This window comes from Mauremys reevesii, linkage group 3 (assembly GCF_016161935.1).
Source record: "Mauremys reevesii isolate NIE-2019 linkage group 3, ASM1616193v1, whole genome shotgun sequence".
Classification (NCBI taxonomy): Eukaryota; Metazoa; Chordata; order Testudines; family Geoemydidae; genus Mauremys; species Mauremys reevesii.
In genome coordinates this window covers 116130190-116150264 of record NC_052625.1, presented here as the reverse complement: position 1 = coordinate 116150264, position 20075 = coordinate 116130190, and the positions used below count along the sequence as shown (strand labels likewise).

At 39.8% G+C, this 20075-nt stretch overlaps 1 protein-coding gene across 5 annotated transcripts in view; it reads left to right on the top strand.

Moving 5' to 3' along the window:
* Positions 1 to 20075, top strand: part of TPD52L1 (TPD52 like 1) — a 69238-nt gene that overhangs the window by 37695 nt on the left and 11468 nt on the right. For all 5 annotated transcript variants that reach the window (XM_039531691.1, XM_039531694.1, XM_039531693.1 and 2 more), the window contains one exon: positions 13134 to 13235. In XM_039531691.1, coding sequence (XP_039387625.1) covers positions 13134 to 13235 — 102 coding nt within the window. The remainder of the gene's footprint in view (positions 1 to 13133; positions 13236 to 20075) is intronic.

Here is a 20075-nt window from a genome sequence, read left to right as displayed (position 1 = left end):
CTCTGCCAGTCCATCAAAATTGCAATCTGGAATGTTGCAATTCTTCCCAGGCATGGTCATCAGGTCACTGTCTCATGTGAAATGGACCGTCTTGGCATATCAGTCGCAGGCCTAACAGAAGCAAGGCTGATAGATCACGGCTGTCACAAGGTGGAAGATTCCCTACGTCTGTATTCTGGCAGCTCCAACCACTTAGGTGAGGTAGCACTACTGCGGCACGAGGCCAAGTCCTCCTTAATAATCTGGATGCCAGTGTTGTCTCGGCTGTTTATTGCATGGCTTAAACATTGGCATGGTTACCGCACTGTCATAGTAGTCCTATGCACCAATAGAGGAATCTGTTGATTCAGTTGAAGATCATTTTTACGATCAGTTGGAATGTCTAGTACACACAGTCTCGTGATCCTGGGTGACCTAAACACACTTAGTGGCTCTCTGCGAAATGGCTTTGAACATATCATTGGTCATTATGGCTCAGGTATACCCAATGATAGATTCTGGGAGGCGCAGAATGTGAGCAAGCAGCAAGATTTTTCTATTCTTGAGTCATGGTTCAAGTGGCACTGCATATGCCAGATGTCATGGGTCTCTCATGATAGCATCACTCAGAAGTAGTTGGACCACATCAAAACACGTGACAGGTGTCTCTTCACCTTCTGTAGAGTATATGTGCTTGCTTTGCTGGTGCCTAGAGCCGGTCCTGCTAAGGACTATATTCTGACCTGGTACAAATGGATTAATTCAATTGGTGCTATTAATTTGACCCTTGAAAGTGTTGATCCAAATTATAAATCCCTGAAAATAACGATTTATCCTGAAAGTGCTGATACAGCTTTAACTAGAGCAGTGCTAGTGAATGCCGATAAAAGGGTTTCCCTTTATCTTTAAATACAGATTATTATTTTTTAATCAATCCCTGATGAGACTTTTCCAGGTGTCATTTTAGTGAGATGGCCATCACTGGAGACAATTACAATGCTATATTAGGCAAAATAATTACATTTTGGTTTCACTGTTCCTGTAAATGCTATAATAGGTTCCAGGTAGGAAGAGAGGAGAGAGCTGCTGTCACTCAGTAGCAGAGTAGGAATTAAGTTTAGGTCACTGATAAACCTTTGTGCTTATCTGCATGGATGAGATGGCAAGATACAAGCTCAGTCACTCTGACATTCTTAAGAACATGTTCTTAACTGTGGATTATTAGAATAGACTATACTTGCAACACATCATTTACATGCATGTTAAAGCTCAAATGAAATGTGTTAGTTAATGCTTTAGTCAGCCCTCTGCTTTTACATGAAATCCTAGCAAAATATCTATCAAATCAAGTGTTTCCCAGAAACACACCTGCTTTACATTCATTCTAGAGCATTTCATTCTTAAACTGACTAATGCTTTAAACAGAAAAAGTAGCAAGCTCTGTAAGACATGGCTTGTGCCACCAGGCTCTGTTCTTGTATGGTTTTGTTGTTGTTTGAGTCGTCTTGCATCTCATGAAAGCTTTATCATGGAGGAGAGCTCATAATGGATTATTCTTTGCCAGAAAAGACCGAAACAGAACAACATTGAATGTCATTAGCAAAATGAAGGTACATTAACAGTATATGTTGTCATATACTTTACTGAAGCTGATTTTTAAAATATTATACACTATTTATTAATCATAGTTTCATAGAATTTAATGTCAGAAGGGACCATTAGCTCATTAAGCCTTTATATCCCAGGCCATTAATTTCACCCAGTTACCCCAAACAGTAAATTGGGTTAGACTAAGCATTTCAGTCCTCAAGAGACCAAACTGTTGTGTGTCACAGGAAGAGAACAGGAGAGATCAAGGCGTCACCAATGCTTGAGGCATCTGCAATGGCAGGGACTTTGTATGGTGAGATGTACATGTTGTTGGCTTGTGACCATTGAACCATGCAAATTCAGATCATTCTGTAACAGTAAGCTGTTTTCATTATTTATGGTCCCACCAATCTTTGTGTTACCTGTCAACTTTATCAACAAAGATTTCATCTAGAGCATTGATTTAAAAAAAAATATTGAATGGCATTGGACGAAGAACCAATCCTGGGCGACCCATTAGAAATAGCCACACTCACTGATGCAACTATATTTGAGATGTGTCAATGAGCCAATTCCTAATCTAACTAATGTTTTCTCTAATTCCATAGACTGCAAGTTTTAAAATCCAAATATCATGTCAAATACATGACTTTCCAAATGAGATAGAAATAATATATTGATATCCTCGTTCTACTGGCTTATGTTTGAGTCTTCAAAGGAAGGTCAAACTTCATCTGACCAGTTGAGGAGCAATTCCTTCCTAACCTGATGAGATCAGCTGGTACCTTGAAGCATGAGCTTTGATTATCCTGTTTTATTCTGTGTAATTGCAGATGTTGGTCATTTAAGTATCCACTTACAGTATCTAACTCTGACATGATAAATATGTGCAGCCTGACTATACATTGTGTGAACTAGTATTTTCTGCTGATTACATATTGTGTGAAGCAATATTTCCCTTTATTTGTTTGAATTAAGTCTGCCATAAAAATATGCAGTAATACCTTGTTCTCATATTTCAAGACAATGCAAATAGGAGAGAAGGATTACATAACATTCAAGCTTGTTAGGTGGCGATATGATCAAAATATCCTGTAAGTCTACTTTACGTATGGAGGATAACTTAGCGAAGAAGTTTATTTTACTGTAAATAGTGAAAAATAATATCTAACTATAGGGTGCATGTCTGCTATAAGATAACCATCATGAAGGTTATGACATTGTTGGCATCACTGAAACTTGGTGGGATAATACACATGATTGGAATGTTGGTGTGGATGGGTACAGCTTGCTCAGGAAGAATAGACAGGAAAAAGGGAGGAGGTGTTGCCTTATATATATTAAAAATGTACACACTTGGACTGAGGTGGAGATGGACATAGGAGACGGAAGTGTTGAGAGTCTCTGGGTTAGGCTAAAAGGGGTAAAAAACAAAGGTGGCTGTGCTAGGAGTCTACTACAGGCTACCTAACCAGGTGGAAGAGGTGGATGAGGCTTTTTTTAAACAACTAACAAAATCATCCAAAGCCCAAGATTTGGTGGTGATGGGGGACTTCAACTATCCAGATATAGGTTGGGAAAATAACACCACGGGGCACAGACTATCCAATAAGTTCTTGGACTGCATTGCAGACAACTTTTTATTTCAGAAGGTTGAAAAAGCTACTGGGGGGCGGGGGAAGCTGTTCTAGACTTGATTTTAACAAATAGGGAGGAACTCATTGAGAATTTGAAAGTGGAAGGCAGCTTGGGTGAAAGTGATCATGAAATCATAGAGTTTGCAATTCTAAGGAAGGGTAGAAGGGAGTACAGCAAAATAGAGACAATGGATTTCAGGAAGGCGGATTTTGGTAAGCTCAGAGAGCTGATAGGTAAGGTCCCATGGGAATCAAGACTGAGGGGGAAAAACAACTGAGGAGAATTGGGAGTTTTTCAAAGGGACACTATTAAGGGCCCAAAAGCAAGCTATTCCGCTGGGTAGGAAAGATAGAAAATGTGGCAAAAGACCACCTGGGCTTAACCACGAGATCTTGCATGATCTAAAAAATAAAAAGGAGTCATATAAAAAATGGAAACTAGGTCAGATTACAAAGGATGAATATAGGCAAACAACACAGGAATGCAGGGGCAAGATTAGAAAGGCAAAGGCACAAAATGAGCTCAAACTAACTATGGAAATAAAGGGAAACAAGAAGACTTTTTATCAATACGTTAGAAGCAAGAGGAAGACCAAGGACAGGGTAGGCCCACTGCTCAGTGAGGAGGGAGAAACAGTAGCGGGAAACCTGGAAATGGCAGAGATGCTTAATGACTTTTGTTTCGGTCTTCACTGAGAAGTCTGAAGGAATGCCTAACATAGTGAATGCTTATGGGAAGGGGGTTGGTTTAGAAGATAAATTAAAAAAAGAACAAGCTAAAAGTCACTTAGAAAAGGTAGATACCTGCAAGTCACCAGGTCCTGATGAAATGCATCCTAGAATACTCAAGGAGCTAATATAGGCGGTATCTGAGCCTCTAGCTATTATCTTTGGAAAATCATGGGAGACAGGAGAGATTCCAGAAGACTGAAAAAGAGCAAATATAATGCCCATCTATAAAAAGGGAAATAAAGACAATTTAGGAAACTACAGACCAGTTAGTTTAACTTCTGTGCCAGGGAAGATAATGGAGCAAGTAATTAAGGAAATCATCTGCAAACACTTGGAAGGTGATAGGGAATAGCCAGCATGGATTTGTAAAGAACAAATCGTGTCAAACCAATCTAATAGCTTTCTTTGATAGGATAACGAGTCTTGTGGATAAGAGAGAAGCGTGGATGTGGTATACCTAGACTTTAGTAAGGCATTTGATACGGTCTTGCATGATATTCTTATCGATAAACTAGGCAAATACAATTTAGATGGGGCTACTATAAGGTGGGTGCATAACTGGCTGGATAACTGTGCTCAGAGTAGTTATTAATGGTTCCCAATCCTGCTGGAAAAGTATAACAAGTAGGGTTCCGCAGGGGTCTGTTTTGGGACTGGCTCTGTTCAATATCTTCATCAACGACTTAGATGTTGGCATAGAAAATACGCTTATTAAGTTTGCAGATGATACCAAACTGGGAGGGATTGCAACTACTTTGGAGGACAGGGTCATAATTCAAAATGATCTGGACAAATTGGAGAAATGGTTTGAGGTAAACCGGATGAAGTTTAATAAAGACAAATGCAAAGTGCTCCACTTAAGAAGGAACAATCAGTTTCACATGTACAGAATGGGAAGAGACTGTCTAGGAAGGAGTACGGCAGAAAGGGATCTAGGGGTTATAGTGGACCACAAGCTAAATATGAGTCAACAGTGTGATGCTGTTGCAAAAAAAGCAAACGTGATTCTGGGTTGCATTATGTGTTGTGAGCAAGACACAAGAAGTCATTCTTCCGCTCTACTCGGCGCTGGTTAGGCCTCAACAGGAGTATTGTGTCCAGTTCTGGGCACCGCATTTCAAGAAAGATGTGGAGAAATTGGAGAGGGTCCAGAGAAGGGCAACAAGAATGATTAAAGGTCTTGAGAACATGACCTACGAAGGAAGACTGAAAGAATTGGGTTTGTTTGTTTGGAAAAGAGAAGACTGAGAGGGGACATGATAGCAGTTTTCAGGAATCTAAAAGGGTGTCATAAGGAGGAGGGAGAAAACTTGTTCACCTTAGCCTCTAATGATAGAACAAGAAGCAATGGGCTTAAACTGCAGCAAGGGAGATTTAGGTTGGACATTAGGAAAAGGTTCCTAACTGTCAGGGTGGTTAAACACTGGAATAAATTGCCTAGGGAGGTTGTGGAATCTCCATCTCTGGAGATATTTAAGAGTAGGTTAGATAAATGTCTACAAGGGATGGTCTAGACGGTAATTGGTCCTGCCATGAGGACAGGGGACTGGACTCGATGACCTCTCGAAGTCCCTTCCAGTCCTAGAGTCTTGGAATCTATGATATTATTGGAGGCAATTGGAATCACTAGGTCCTATATCCTGCAGAGAAAAATGAACTGAGAATTTCATTAAAAAAAAAAAAAGCTTTAAACTAAATTGCTACAGCTGAAGGTAACAAAAGGTAAATACTAGAAATACTCAGATTGAGGCAGGTCAGTTTGATTTAGATTAATCCTGGTAATGATTCATGTACCATATTTGCTTAGGTGTCATTCTATTATTTAACCCCTTTTTGGATAAAGCAAGCAGGGTAAAACGTGGACAAAACTTTTTAAACCTCCCCCTCCCCGACATGTATTCCCTCTCCTCTGATACCATGAAATAAATGTTGCTACCTTAAATACAGGAGGCCTGATTTTTATAATTTAATGTAATTCAGGAGTAATTCTACTGAAATTCAGTGTCTGATTCTGCTCTTACATCGGTACTGTAAATCTGGAGTAACTCTAGTAAACTCAGTGGGTTTACATCGGTGTGAGCATGAAGAGAGGCCTAATTAATTTACCATGTGAAACTAACACAAGTGTGTCGGTGATCCGGTGTTTCTTGAATATCTTTGCTCTAAATGTACTGCATCTGAGGCTTCTCAGTCTGAAGACTCAGGGTCATCTGGCCTGGTTTCAGCCAGCTTTTGACCATCTTAAGACCTTGTCATTGTCATTTATGTCCACAGATCCCACACGGTCAGTGCTTACCAAGTCATTATAAATAATGATTGCTTGAAGGCCAAAGTGAAAAGTTGTTATAGATCACATGACTCAGCAGCTATGAGCATTCGGCAGTCTAGGGAGGTAATTAATAAGCACTGTCTATTCTACACTTGTTTTTTCCCCTCAAAGCAAATTTGAATTAGCCTTTATAGTTCTTAACCTGAATACTGAATTTTGTTGCTACCCTTAGAGGCTTCTAAAAAACATTTAAATTGTGAAGCGTATTAAAAAAACCAACAGCAAGTGAGTATATGTTACATGAGAATTTGGAATGAGTTGGCTCATGCTATTAATGCTGATGAAACATAATGTCCTCAGAAGTCAGAAACACTGCTAAAGAGGTCACCACTTACCAGTATTATTGACATGGTCTAAAATAGAAAGACTTATGCATATAAATATGAGGAGCCAAAAGCATCCAAACAACTACAGTGTTTAACAAATGCACAGTTAGCATACAATTCAGTAACCATATATGATGAGGCAAACCCACTAACCTCTGTGGACTTGTCATTTGTGAAAAAGATTACATCTGATCTGAAAGGAGGATAAAAATCTGGGGGGAGAAAGAGCTTTGATTTCATCCCTGTGTTAGATTGACCCTGAGGTAATTTTAGCGGAGTCCAAGTTAAAGTTCCTATCCCCATAATGGCCAGTGTTGCCCGTTGTTTTGTTGATTTATTGTTTCATTATTGTTCCCGTCTGTGTTTGAGAGTTTCACAAAGCTTTCCCGCTCCAGCACTGCCATTTTTTTCCACATCTGAGCTCAGCTTTCCAGAGAGTTGGTGGTGTCATTAGCTCAAAAAAGACTATTTGCATAACAGTCTTAGATGGACTTACAGTGTTATGTAACCTGGATAGTATTAAGAACACAAATGCTCCCCTCTTCCTAATAGAAACATTAGGAAAGACAGAGTATTTATGGGAGCTACAAAAAATTAGTATTAGACTGACAATCTGCCTTATTTTATCTGGTCCCTAGAATGAATGTGTGCTATAAGCAAAGTAGTATTTTTATAGACAGAAATGAGAGTTTATCTTCATCTATGTATTTGTTTATTAACTAAAGAAGTGCTTGTCTGCTGGACACAGGCATTCAGGGATTATCCTTTTAAAGTTTCAGTGCCATGTGTAGAACTTACAATACATACATAGATAAAACATCTGGGTGGTTTGTGACATAGAACTGCTTATACTGGCGTGAAAAAGAAAAGGCGCTTACCAGTTGTTTTATTCAAATATTCAGCTCTAAATTATAACCATGAGTGTGGTGTTTTGAGTACAGTCACTCTGTTAAATAACACACACGCTATTTCCTAGAGGTTTGTTGCCTTGGCTTCCAGCTACATTAAACCCATAAATGAATTCCCGTGAAACATGCTCCTTATTGGCTATCAGGGAGTGCGGACCTTGTAATGATGCTAGTCTGTATTATGGCCCTGATTTGTTAAAGCATCCCTATTTAGGACAGCACTGTGGACGTGCTTAAAGTTGAGCATGTGCTTAATGGCTTTCCTGAACTGGAGCAAATAAAAAATGCAGGCACGATGAATGGAGCTTCGTGTTGGAAAATGTAATCATTTAAGACCAAGGTAAGTTGATGGCAGAGAGAATGGAATTTATTTTACCTCTACTGAAAAGAGCCATCAAATCACATGTTGCTTTTGGCTGGTCAGTTTGGGATAACCTCTAATCCCTCCAAATGCAAATCAATTGTTGTGTGAGAATTTGACAAATTTGGATTGTAGCCTCTGAATTTCTCTATAATCAGCAGCATATTTATAAAATGTTATCAACTTTCCGGGGGCTTTTCTGAGGTGTATGTGATAGATCAGAAGTAGAGTTTAGAGTGAATTCCATGTAGCAGGCAGGCTTTTGATCCTTTTGGAAGAAATGGGGGGGGGGGGGAGCATTAGATACCTGTGATCCATTGCATTTGGTATTTATATAGCAGGGGAAAAAATACTGGTCACTCTCAGCATCAACCTAGCAAGCAGTAGCAGTACCTTGGAGAGGGAACTTAAATTTCTGTTGACTTGAACAGAGCCCAGATTTCAACCATAATGTGTAAAAAGGCATTATTTTGGGGTATATTTTGCTTCCATTGTGAAAGAATGAATCTTCCCATGATGCTAGAATGTGTATATTTGATTTTTTTTAAAGACAATCAACGGAACCACTGTACACTTAAAGTTGTAAAAAGTTATTTTAAGGCCCAATCCTGCTCTCTTGCACTAGGGAACATTCATTGATGTCATTTGAATTACACAGGTATAAAGCAGGCATTAGTAACAGGAGAATCACTTTTTAAAGAAATAAGGCAAATTAGAAAGAATACTTTAATAAAATAGCATCTCTCCATTTTAAACACATACCATCATTTAATGAGACCTGGGTGTTTCTGTAAAAGGTGCCAGATTGTCAGCACTAAAGAATCAGGCCTTCCAGTTATCTAAAGGGGAAAATCTTGTCACAGGAAGCAGCAATTCTTTATTTTATTTTATTTTATTTATTTATTTTAGTCGTGCTTAGAAGCCATAGTCATGGACCAGGACTCCATTGTGCTAAGTGCTATATAAATCAGAACAAAGACAGTGCCTGCTCCCAAAGAGCTCACAAGCTAAGTACAGCTTCCTTACCTTGCTCCAGCAGTGTGCTAGAACCTCTGGCTTAGGTACCATCGTAGGGTTGCCAGGCATCCGTTTTTCAATCAGAATGCCTGGTCAAAAAGGGATCCTGGCAGCTCCTATCAGCTCCTGGCACTGACCAGGCCATGAAAAGTTCGGTCGGCAGCGTAGCGGGACTAAGGAAGGATCCCTCCCTGCCCTGGCTTTGCATGGCTCCTGGAAGTGGCGATGTGTCCCTGCGGCCCCTAGGTGCAAGGGTGGCCAGGGAGGCTCTGCACACTGCCCGAGTGCCGGCTCTGCAGCTCCCATTGGCCGGGAACCATGAGGGCAGTGCCTGCTGTCAGGGCCTGTGGGAAGAGGCAGGGCCCCGGGGCAGGGTGCGGGGCAAGGGTGTTCAGTTTTCTGCAATCAGAAAGCTGGCAACCCTGTTAAGATGAGGGTTCAGTGGCCATGGTTATTCAGTCCTGCTCTCATTGCTGGGGCACCCCCTTGTGGAGCCAGTTTTGATGGCATTCTGTGAGGTGAGCCTCTGTCTGCTGTGAATTTGAATTGAGACCTCCAACTTATTTGGCAGATGTTATCAGTCAACTGTCAAATAAAACCTTCTGTCACCGACTTGTGGTGGATTTAAATTGATGACCTGGAGGTTGAAAGGCCAGATATCCAGGTCCTCTTAGCAAATCTGGTTCCTGAAAGTGCCTTTGAAAGGTGACGTGAAAATGAGGAAAAGCAAATGGATTTGTACCCTTTTTAGCTTATTTGATGTATAAAGAAACCTAAAAGGTTTCTTCATGGTCCACCTTCACCCCCAAGTTGTTTATCATGTTGAAAAGTAAAACTTTTGTCTATCTTTTTTTCCTGAAAGGCTTTCTAAACAGCTGGGGCTCTATCCAAAGCCCGTTCAAGTTACTGGAAAGACTTTCCTTTGACTTCCATGGACTTTGGAGCAGGTCTGTGGAGAAGTGCTGGGAAGATTATGGTATTGGAGATGCCATGCAGTTAAATGTGATAATATGTGAGGGGAAGTAGTTCTTGTTAAAAATGTTTAAAGCTCTCTGGCTTTTGTATGTTTTTTGGTAACATCTACTTAATTCAAATATCCAACTATGCAGCTGGGAGAAAAGATTGCTTTGTTAAAGATTCAGCATTCCCACCCAGCTCCTTTCAATACAGTGCTGACAGAGCTCACAATACACATGTAAGACCCAAACCAAAAAATGTGACGTTCTTGATATTTTTTAAGGTGAAAAACAAGCAGGAGTCGGGAGGGGAGATGAGACGAGACCCTTTTAAAAACAAACTAACATTTGGGTGTTCTATACATACCATTTTAAAAAAAGAAAACCACCACCAGGCATAATCCCTGTTCCTGCCTTTGCAAGTTGCTCTTTTCTCCAGCACTTGCAGTCATTATAGCAATGGCACTTACTGAGAGCAGGAGCAGAGCACTGGAGTTCTAGAACTGTCATCTGCTGAATCATCTGGCAAACATTTGCCTTTAGGGGGTACGGAGTGTATATATAACCAAAGTGTGTTCATTCAGAAACCATGCAGTAATCACGTTTGAGATTTTATCAGAGTAAGGTGCAAGGTTTGCCTGGCAGCCTTAATTCTGCTGCTTTTATCATTGTATGCTATAAAAGACATAGCATGGAGGCAATATGGGTAACATATGACATACTATATGGTAAATGTGTGCCATTTTTTATTTTATTTTCCCATTTTTTGTCCCCATTTCTCCCACCTGCCGAAGCTATATTATTTTCCTACATATGGAAAATAAGAAAACAATTTTCTGCTGAAGGAACTAGGCAATGAGGTTTCCCAACTGGTCTCTGGTGGGTGTTTTTCTATTGTATGTGCTGAAAGGATAAATAAGACCAACAAAAGAATATTTATAATGCTTTCATGTTCATTTCTACCATTCTTTTTCAGCAATATAGACAGAGTATAAGGTAATTTATTGTAAGTGCTTTCATTTTGTTAGGTCAGTATTCCTAATTCAGGGTTCATTTTGCTTCACTGAAAATGTCATGTTATACCCTAGAGAGGGCGGCTTTAATGTGATCAGAACTTGTCTGCTCAACAAAAGAACCGTCAGTGCAGAAAAGTGGAATGAGAAACTGTTTCACAATTCATAGGTTAAACAGTATTGAGGGGAAATGAAAGCATGACAAATCAAAGCATGTCCTATAAATCAGCAGTGTGTGAATTAAGAAGATTGTGTCTGAACACACATGCCATACATTACATGAGTGATTTAAGAAAGATTTCAAAACTACTTTGAATATGCACTTGCTGTCCAGATTTCATCAGGAGCCTTTTTTGATCTTATGGGCATTTTTATTTCCTTCAGTAGTTAACGAATAACAGAAAGTGTAACACAAAAGATTGGCATTACTTTACCTAATTGAAAATATAAGTAAATCATTTTAGGGCGTGTTTTAAATATATACATAAATATATTTAAAACAGTCAAATGTGAAGCTGTTACTTTGATAGTCCAATGAGATAGAATAGTACTGAGAGAATTAAGCTAGTTTTCCTTTGCAATAAGTGTTTGTGCCTACTCCCATTGAAGTCAATGATGTATCGCCATTTACTTCAGTGGAGCAGAATCAAGCCCTAAGTAAGCAACACTTACTTTTTATTTTAAGATGCAAGGATTAAATACCAGGTTACAATATTAATAGTGGCAGAAAACAAAAAAAAATTGCACAGACAATGACTGTGTATAGGAGCAACTGAGGGTAGTTTTTAAATATAATTACTATTTAAATATAGTTTTTATATATAAAAAAGCCAAAAATATTCGGGGTGTGTGTAACTCGTTCATAAGCCGAATATATCTGGTAAAAAAGTGACGCATCAAAGAGTTGGGGTTGGCTTATAAATGGGTTTACACCAAAATTTGATGATTTTAAACTCTATGGAAGCATTGAATTGAATATCTAATACATTGTCATTTTGTTTGCCTGGAGTGTCTGCAGGCATGCAGCTCCTCAGCTCCCTGTAGCTGCGGTTCGCCGTTGCCAGCCAATGGGAGCTGTGGGAAGTGGCGCAGACACTGGGGGCTGAGGGGCTCCGTGCCTGAAGACACACCAAGTAAACACAACGTCCCAACCGGCCAGTGGCTTACCCTGATGGCCAGGAGCCAAAGTTTGCCAACCCCTGAAATATAGGGTCGGCTTATGAACGGGTCATACAGTTTTTGCTATTTTTACCTAACAATTTTAGGGGATCGGCTTATGAACGAACAGGCTAATGAACGAGTGTGTGTGTGTGTGTGTGTGTGTATATGTGTGTGTGTGTGTGTATATGTGTGTGTGTGTGTGTGTGTGTGTATAGTGTATATATATATATGTGTGTGTATATATATATATACACACAATAAATATATAAAAAAAGAAAATACATGTGCTGATCATCACCCTGATTTTCACTGGCTATGACACACTTTCTTTATAAATTGCAAGCTCTTTATGGCTAGGTTTCTATTACAATAGGTTTCTATTGTAATATTAATAATTAATATTGGTTGACATTTTTCAAGAATTGATTTTTTCATAGGAACTTCCTATTTAGACCAAAAATGCAAGGAAAATTGCTAAAATTTCAACTCAGTTGTTTTTATTACTTGATCAGCTCTGATGATGTGTCCAGGAATATAGGTTATAAGTCAAGTTGTAGTAAAATTTACAACAGCTTTTGAGATTGCTTGCTTTCCCAATTCCCATGCCCTCAAACAGAAGATTTGTTTTCTGAGTCCTACATTGTATCTTCAGACTTTTTGCTGAGATGTATGTCAGTACAATAGCAGCAGCTGCTGCTGAGGGACAATTTCCCCCTCATTTTACAATGATGGATTTAGTGAAATAGTGTCTGATATTTCTATAAACCTTTGATTTTCATTATATTAAAATATATTCCAGAACGTAAGGGGTATAATGACTGCATTTCACCTTTAAATGGATTGCACCAACCCACTCAAAGGATATGCTCTCTGAGGGGACACAGGGAGGGATTCACTCCACTGGAAGGTAATGTGGTCCTATTAGGGTCAGCCTGCATTTGGAAAGCTACGTAAGAAGCATGCATTGTATATCCTAACCTGACAGACCATCTCAATTCTTAACCTTTAGTAGGAATGTTTTTTCAAATTTAGAAATATGGAGAATAAAAATGAATTGCAGCACAGATGAGCATCTGTTCTCTTTTTATATGAATGACTTACCACTATGTTGCTTTTATTTCTAGTTACAAGAAAACACACGAAACTCTGAGCCATGCAGGACAGAAGGCAACAGCAGCCATCAGCAATGTAGGAACAGCCATCAGCAAGAAATTTGGAGATATGAGGTACAGAAATTCTCTTCTCTTCTGATTTTATTTCAGAGGAAGGGAGATAACCTGCCAAGTGTTCTTTTGTCTTTCTTTCTAAATTAGGGTTTAAAGTATTACTGCTGATACTACTCGTTGTAGTGATTTTATACCATACGTTTTTCAGCCTAAAGGAAAAAATTGTTATGAGTCCTGGTAGAAAGAAAAGATATTGCAACTTGGAATCCCTTCTAAATAACTTTGCAAACCTACGGAGATGATAAAACGGTGGGGAAAATCAGCTAATTTTATTCATAAATGGATTTTTAGAGACAGACCTCTTTCGAAGAACACAGGCCTGCCTCTGCACTGTTCTTGGGGAAAAATAAATTGAAAAGCGTTTTGGGCACTTTCATCAGCTCACTCCAGAAATACGCTGGTGTAATTTAAAAAAAAATAATAAAAAGAATGGAGCCTGCAGAGAGGTGGAGGTACAAACCCTTACTTCCACATGAGTCCTGTTGACTTCAATGGGACTCTTTGTAGGGCACGCACATGCACATGGATCTCTTGGCAAGGCCAAGACTTTAGCCTGAATTAAAATGAAGGAATCCCAAATGTATCTGATATCTTGGGCCTTTCTAGAGCGAGAAGCAAGTACGGTTTGACCCAGTGGGATTCTGGGAATCTTCCCTTTCCACTGAACTGAAACTCTACTTTCTAGCGCTAAAGGGCAACAAGGCACCTAGCCCAACACTTGCCACTATGCAGACCCTCATGTTGCTCATCTTGGACTTCAGGCCCATTAAGAATTACTAGTGGCACCTTTGTTTTGTTTTGTTTTGTTTTTTTTAAACAAAGACTCTTAAAATACTGTTTGCTTATTCTTTGTAGTTTGTTGGACTTGATCCGTATAGAAACCAGACTTTGATTTCAGGTTCACTTTCCAGTGTTCACATGCTAGCACAAGTCGGCAAAGTTTTGGTTGCAAACACTGCTGGGACTGTTTAGATCCAAAGAAGTTTAATTGAAAATAATATATATTATTATGAAATTGTTAGGGTCTGTGCTTTTCACACACCAGCTGAGTGTTAGGCTTTAGCCACCTGACAGTGTATATTTAAAAATTGTTAATTTCACTAGGATCTCTCAGAATAAAGGAACAAAGGAAGAAACTATAAACAATATGAAGTTTAAAAACAAAAAAAGAGTAGGCTCACAATGTCTTCTCCAGCATTTTTAGTTAATAGGCTTTTTGTCCTGATGTATTTTTCTATATTGCAGACACTAAATTTCTTAAGATTTTAGACTTGAAAAGTCCTAGCACAAAAAGCCTTGTTCCGTACTTTCAAAGGGAAAGTTAGTGGACTAACTCAAAAGAAATGTGTGTGCAAATCATATAATTGAGCAGAAAGGCTAAATATCTAAAAGCAACTCAATTTGCCAGCACTGAGAGATTTACAGGGGGGAAGAGCTCTGTACAAGATACTCTTGTACTTTGAATCACTTACTGTATATCAGTTGTGTAAGTAGCACTATTGAAAACTCCAAAATAGATAGATTTTAAAAAATGGAATCAGCATACAATGGGGAACTCAAGACTACATTAGATTTTCTCAATTGCTGGTAGACTAGTGCAACCAGATTTCATCCTCCAGTCTTGCCATTGGAGCCACATGGACCCTTGCACCCTCACAGAATAAGAGCCTTACTTCATAGAGAAATCTGCAAATTATTGCACAAGTATTTTTGTCGTAATAGAGCAATGCATGACTGAAGCAAATATAGTTGAATAGCAGCATTAATCCAATTTACAGTATTTCAAATGCAGGCAGGTTTTGCTGTGAATATTTTGTGCATAATTCTTTGCAGCCAAATAAGAGGTTTGTTTTTGTTTGTTGTTTCTGCTACTTATTTGTTAAATTTGAAAGCTTGGTGAATCCTGATACTCCTGCCCCAGTCCCCTCCCAGCTCAGCAAGGCTTAGCAAGCACCAGAACCACTACTGCTGTTCAGCATGAAGAGAGGGGAGGCCAGAGGCTGCATAAGGGAAATCTGTACCCCTTGAGCTCTGCTTTGCTGTGAGTGGGGCTATGGCATGTTAGGCTTATGGTCAGGGTCTGGGCACACCTTCTGCATAATGGGCAAGCCCTTTGCCACTATTATAATCCAGAATTTAGAACAGTGGTGTAGAGTGACTGTGCCAGTCTCTCTGAATTGGCACCTGGTCACAGGTAGGAAAGATTCCGTCTACTCAACATCTCCCAGTCAAAATCCCTTTCCTTATGCTTTGCACTGGGTTTGAAGTTAGTCTCATAGGGATAGATTCTAGAGTACTGGAGATTCTACAGTAAAATGCAAGGTCAGGTCTCAGCACGGTATGACTTCTTCCAAATTCTTCCCTCCTTGTCTCTCAAGTCACTGTTCTCCACGTGTGGATCTGGCTGAGCGAGTGGCTTTCTGCACCACAGATACAAATGGCCAATGTTCACCCAATAATAATCTCCAAAGCCGGGGCTGACTGTAGAAGCATTCTGATTTATTCACAATGCCTCATATTAGCAGAACATGCCTCCCAGTGGTTTCCTGAGCCTAAAACGAACTGATCATTTTGCATGGCATTGTCAGAAGCACGTGTCCTCTTCCCCCCCTCCCCCACCCCCGTTTTTTCTGAAGAGTCAGGGTCCCAGTAGATAATCCAAAAGAGTATTCCGCCATGATTACTCTGACAGTATTTACAAAAAAGTCTTATATAAAAAATAGTCCAAATAGCATGTAAAGTGGAGCAAGGCCTGTGATAGACTCTCCCCTAGGTCCTGTTCCATTATTGTCCTAAATTCTCAGAGAAAGCACTAGGAAGGGCAGCATTGTGTAGTATGTAGCATGTGTGGCAGTAAAGGAAGAGGTGGAGTGGGGGCAGAGCAGGGGTGGCGCACCCACCAGGAAAAATATAAGTCAGTGCCTGTGTCCATATGGCAGTAAAGGTCAGGAGTCCAATTGTTACACTGCAGAAGAGTGGAGACGCCATATAGGAACAGTAATGAACACCACCTCCCCACTATGCAGGAGAACAGACTGTGTTAATAGTGCCTATTGCATAGATACATGGTAGGTAGGTGTCTTGCTACCATAGGCATCCTGTGGGCAGGTCCTGGTGTTGGCAACCAAACCAGTGCTATAGAGTGATTGTTTACTAAATCAGCCAGCAAGAGATGCCAGAGCCCAGGGTCAGGATATGTGACATTAATCCACATATCCATTAATGTCACATGTCAGTAACTCCCATGCAGTCATGTTCAATAATACACCCAAATCCATGAGCTCATCAGTGGTTGGTTTGTCATATGCGTTATCTTTAACTGTCCTGGCTTCATTCTGTGTGACAGTGAATGACGTGGTCTTTAATTGTCCTGCCTATATTTCTGGCAATACTGGATTGCATTGTGAGACTGTTACATTGCACTGCGTGTGCAATATAGCATTCAGTGCTGTAAGGCATAGTGTGGCTGTTTCCTTCTGCTGACCAACTCTATGTACTCTTTGTAGCATCTAGTCCCTGCCTCACTTAGCACTAGATTGTGCCATAAGGAAAAAGCCCACAGCAAGGGGTAGCATTTTCCACCACTCCAGGACCAGGCCAGGCAAAGTTCTGCCCACTCCCCAGACATCTGCTACTCCTCCAGTTCACAGCAAATGCTGCTGCTTCTCCCAGCACACCCAAACCCACAATATGGCTAGCCCAGGTAGGAGCATAGGCATGCTTTTACTTCCCCTTTGTGCTATGCTAGGGGTATGTACTCCAAATTGCAATCTAGCCCTTAGTTTGTACACTCTCCATGGGTATGGACTGACAGGATGGTAGAGTTCTTCCTTTAAAATCTTGCATAAAGTGAAACAAGCCATGTAGCCCAATAACGTGCATTGAGGCATGTCACTAATCATAAACTCAATAGAGATCATTTGAGAAGTCTGTTGGTATATAGCAGACTGTTTCACCACAGGTTTTATTTTGGTTGTACAGCATTATTTAGAGTAGTACATTGGATTTTTAAGACCACTGACAAGAAAATGGCACACACTTCCCTTTTCCAATTGAAAAATCATTAATTATACAATGTAATATCCCAACTAATTGATACGTGAGCTTACATTCTGCATCAGCATGGAAGAATTATAGCAGTTTATGGAGCAGTTTTCCTTTTTTTATTGGTATTGGCAGAATTAATTTTCTTTTATTAACATTTAAAAAGTATTATTATTACAATTATTACTTAGGATTAAGTTAGGGCCCCTTTGTGTTAGATGTTGCACAAATGCCCAGAATAAACTGGCATTTCAGAAATCAGGAAAAAAATATGTGCAACTTTTTAAATACCAAAGAATGGTGACTGTTCATCTTCTTTCAAACACATCTGTTTCTCTTCAGTCTGCCTTTAAACATAATAATTAGAGTGTGTATGGGAGGTTAGACACCTAATAAGAATAGTTCCTTACAATACAGAAAAAATGCTCACTCAAATTGTCACAGTATTAAAGATGACAATAAAAAAATGAAGGAAGGAATGTAAAGAGGGGAAAGAAGACATATACTACTTTACATTTAGATTTGTGAACTTTATATTCTAAAAGCTACAGGTACAGCTGATCAAAACATTTCTGGTTAATAGGGTTTTCATAGGAAAACAAAGTTATCATTGAAAATGAAATTTTTCATTTTTCAGTTTTTTATAAATGAAATATGTTGGGAGGAAAAGAGAGGGTTTTTTTAATTTTTGGATTTTTTTTGTTTCAAAATTACAGGTTTTTCCCAGTTTATTGCTGTTTTCCACCTTTTGCCAGTTACAAACCAGTCAGAAAGTGCGGAAAGTGGGAACTGAAACAGTTTTTTCCATATTTTCAAAATTTCCTACAGGGAAAACTTTTAAAAGGGAATTTTTTGCATGAAAACTTTTTTGAGGAAAAATCCTCATTTCTTAGCAGCTCTAGCTACAACTGACCTTTTGAGACATGCATGCTCAAAGTGAGGCACCTGCATCCATATTTAGGCTCTTAAATAAGTGGCCTGATTTTCAGATGTACTGAGCAGCTGAAACTCCCATTGACTTCAGTGGGAACTGTGGTTGCTCAGCATATCAGCTGAATTTCTGGGAGGGTGTCATAATCTTCTACTGATCTAGACCAACAACATATTCATACCCACCCTCTCCAAAGCAAATGTAAAGCCTGGAGAAGGGCATCTCTGAGGCACGATGCCTCCTGAGACTGGAATGATGTAACTTATGCAACACCCTTTGCCCAAGGATGTGCTTAAATGCACAGTCCACTAGTCGTGTTTCAGTACGGTTAAGCTAAATCCGAATGAGAGAGACAATTATATATACTGCAAACTTTCTGTGGATAATAGTTTCTTTAATATTAACCTCTTGTTGTTTGTTTTTTATGATACAAAACTAGATCATGTAAATCTTGACTGTCTCAGAAGACAGGATCTCCCTGAAGTCTTTAAAACTTTAGCACTCAGTCCCAGAAATCATTGCCTTTGGTGCTGTCAAGGTTCCTCCCCCACTCTGAACTTTAGGGTACAGATGTGGGGACCTGCATAAACACTTCTAAGCTTAACTACCTGCTTAGATCTGGGTTCACTGCCACCATCCAGATTCCTCAGTGTCTGGAACACCTCCTTTCTCCCCAAAACCTTCCCCTCCCTGGGTAGCCTTGAGAGGCTTTTTCACCAAGTTCCTGGTGAACACCGATCCAACCCCTTGGATCTTAACACAAGGAGAATTTAACCATCCCCCCTCCCTTCCCCCACCAATTCCTGGTGAGTCCAGATCCAATCCCCTTGGATCTTAAAACAAGGAAAAATCAATCAGGCTCTTAAAAAGAAAGCTTTTAATTAAAGGAAGAAAGGTAAAAATCATCTCTAAAATCAGGATGGAAAATACTTTACAGGGTAATCAGATTCATATAGCCCAGAGGAACCCCCTCTAGCCTTAGGTTCAAAGTTACAGCAAACAGAGGTAAAATCCTCTCAGCAAAAAGGAACATTTACAAGTTGAGAAAACAAAAATAAGACTAACGTGCCTTGCCTGGCTGTTACTTACAAGTTTGAAATATGAGAGACTGGTTCAGAAAGATTTGGAGAGGCTGGATTGATGTCTGGTCCCTCTTAGTCCCAAGAGCGAACCACCCCCAAAACAAAGAGCACAAACAAGACTTCCCCCCACCAAGATTTGAAAGTATCTTGTCCCCTTATTGGTCCTTTGGGTCAGATGTCAGCCAGGTTTCCTGAGCTTTTTAACCCTTTACAGGTAAAAGGATTTTGGTGTCTCTGGCCATGAGGGATTTTATAGTATTGTACACAGGAGGGCTGTTCCCTTCCCTTTATAGCTATGACAGGTGCTAAGGGGTTAATTGGAATATCTGTGAATGTGTGTTGGTAGGGCTGATATTTGGATAGTGGATGATACATCTAGGGAAGAGAGTGTGTCCCAAAAGGATACAAGGGGTTTGTGAAGGAGATCATTTAGTTGCTCTTTACTTTGACTGTCAATCTTCTGGAAAGTGGATTATCAAACACCACCTTTGAGAAAATATAATGGCTTTGATTCTAGAAGTCCCTGTGCAGCAAACAACAAGGAGCATGAGGATAACCCATGTGTGGTGACAAGGGTAAAGCTAAGCATTGGCCATAGCCCTCCATGCTGAATGAAGGCACTTGCACGTCTGTTTTCTTACTCTTATGAGGACATGGGGTGTGTGTGTGTGTGTGTGTGTGTGTTTAAAAAAAAAAAGGCTGGGTTGTAGGAGGAGAATAAGTATAAATGGGGAGACCTGGCTCTAGATTCTCAGCTATGCCCCATATGCACAGGGCAGAAGG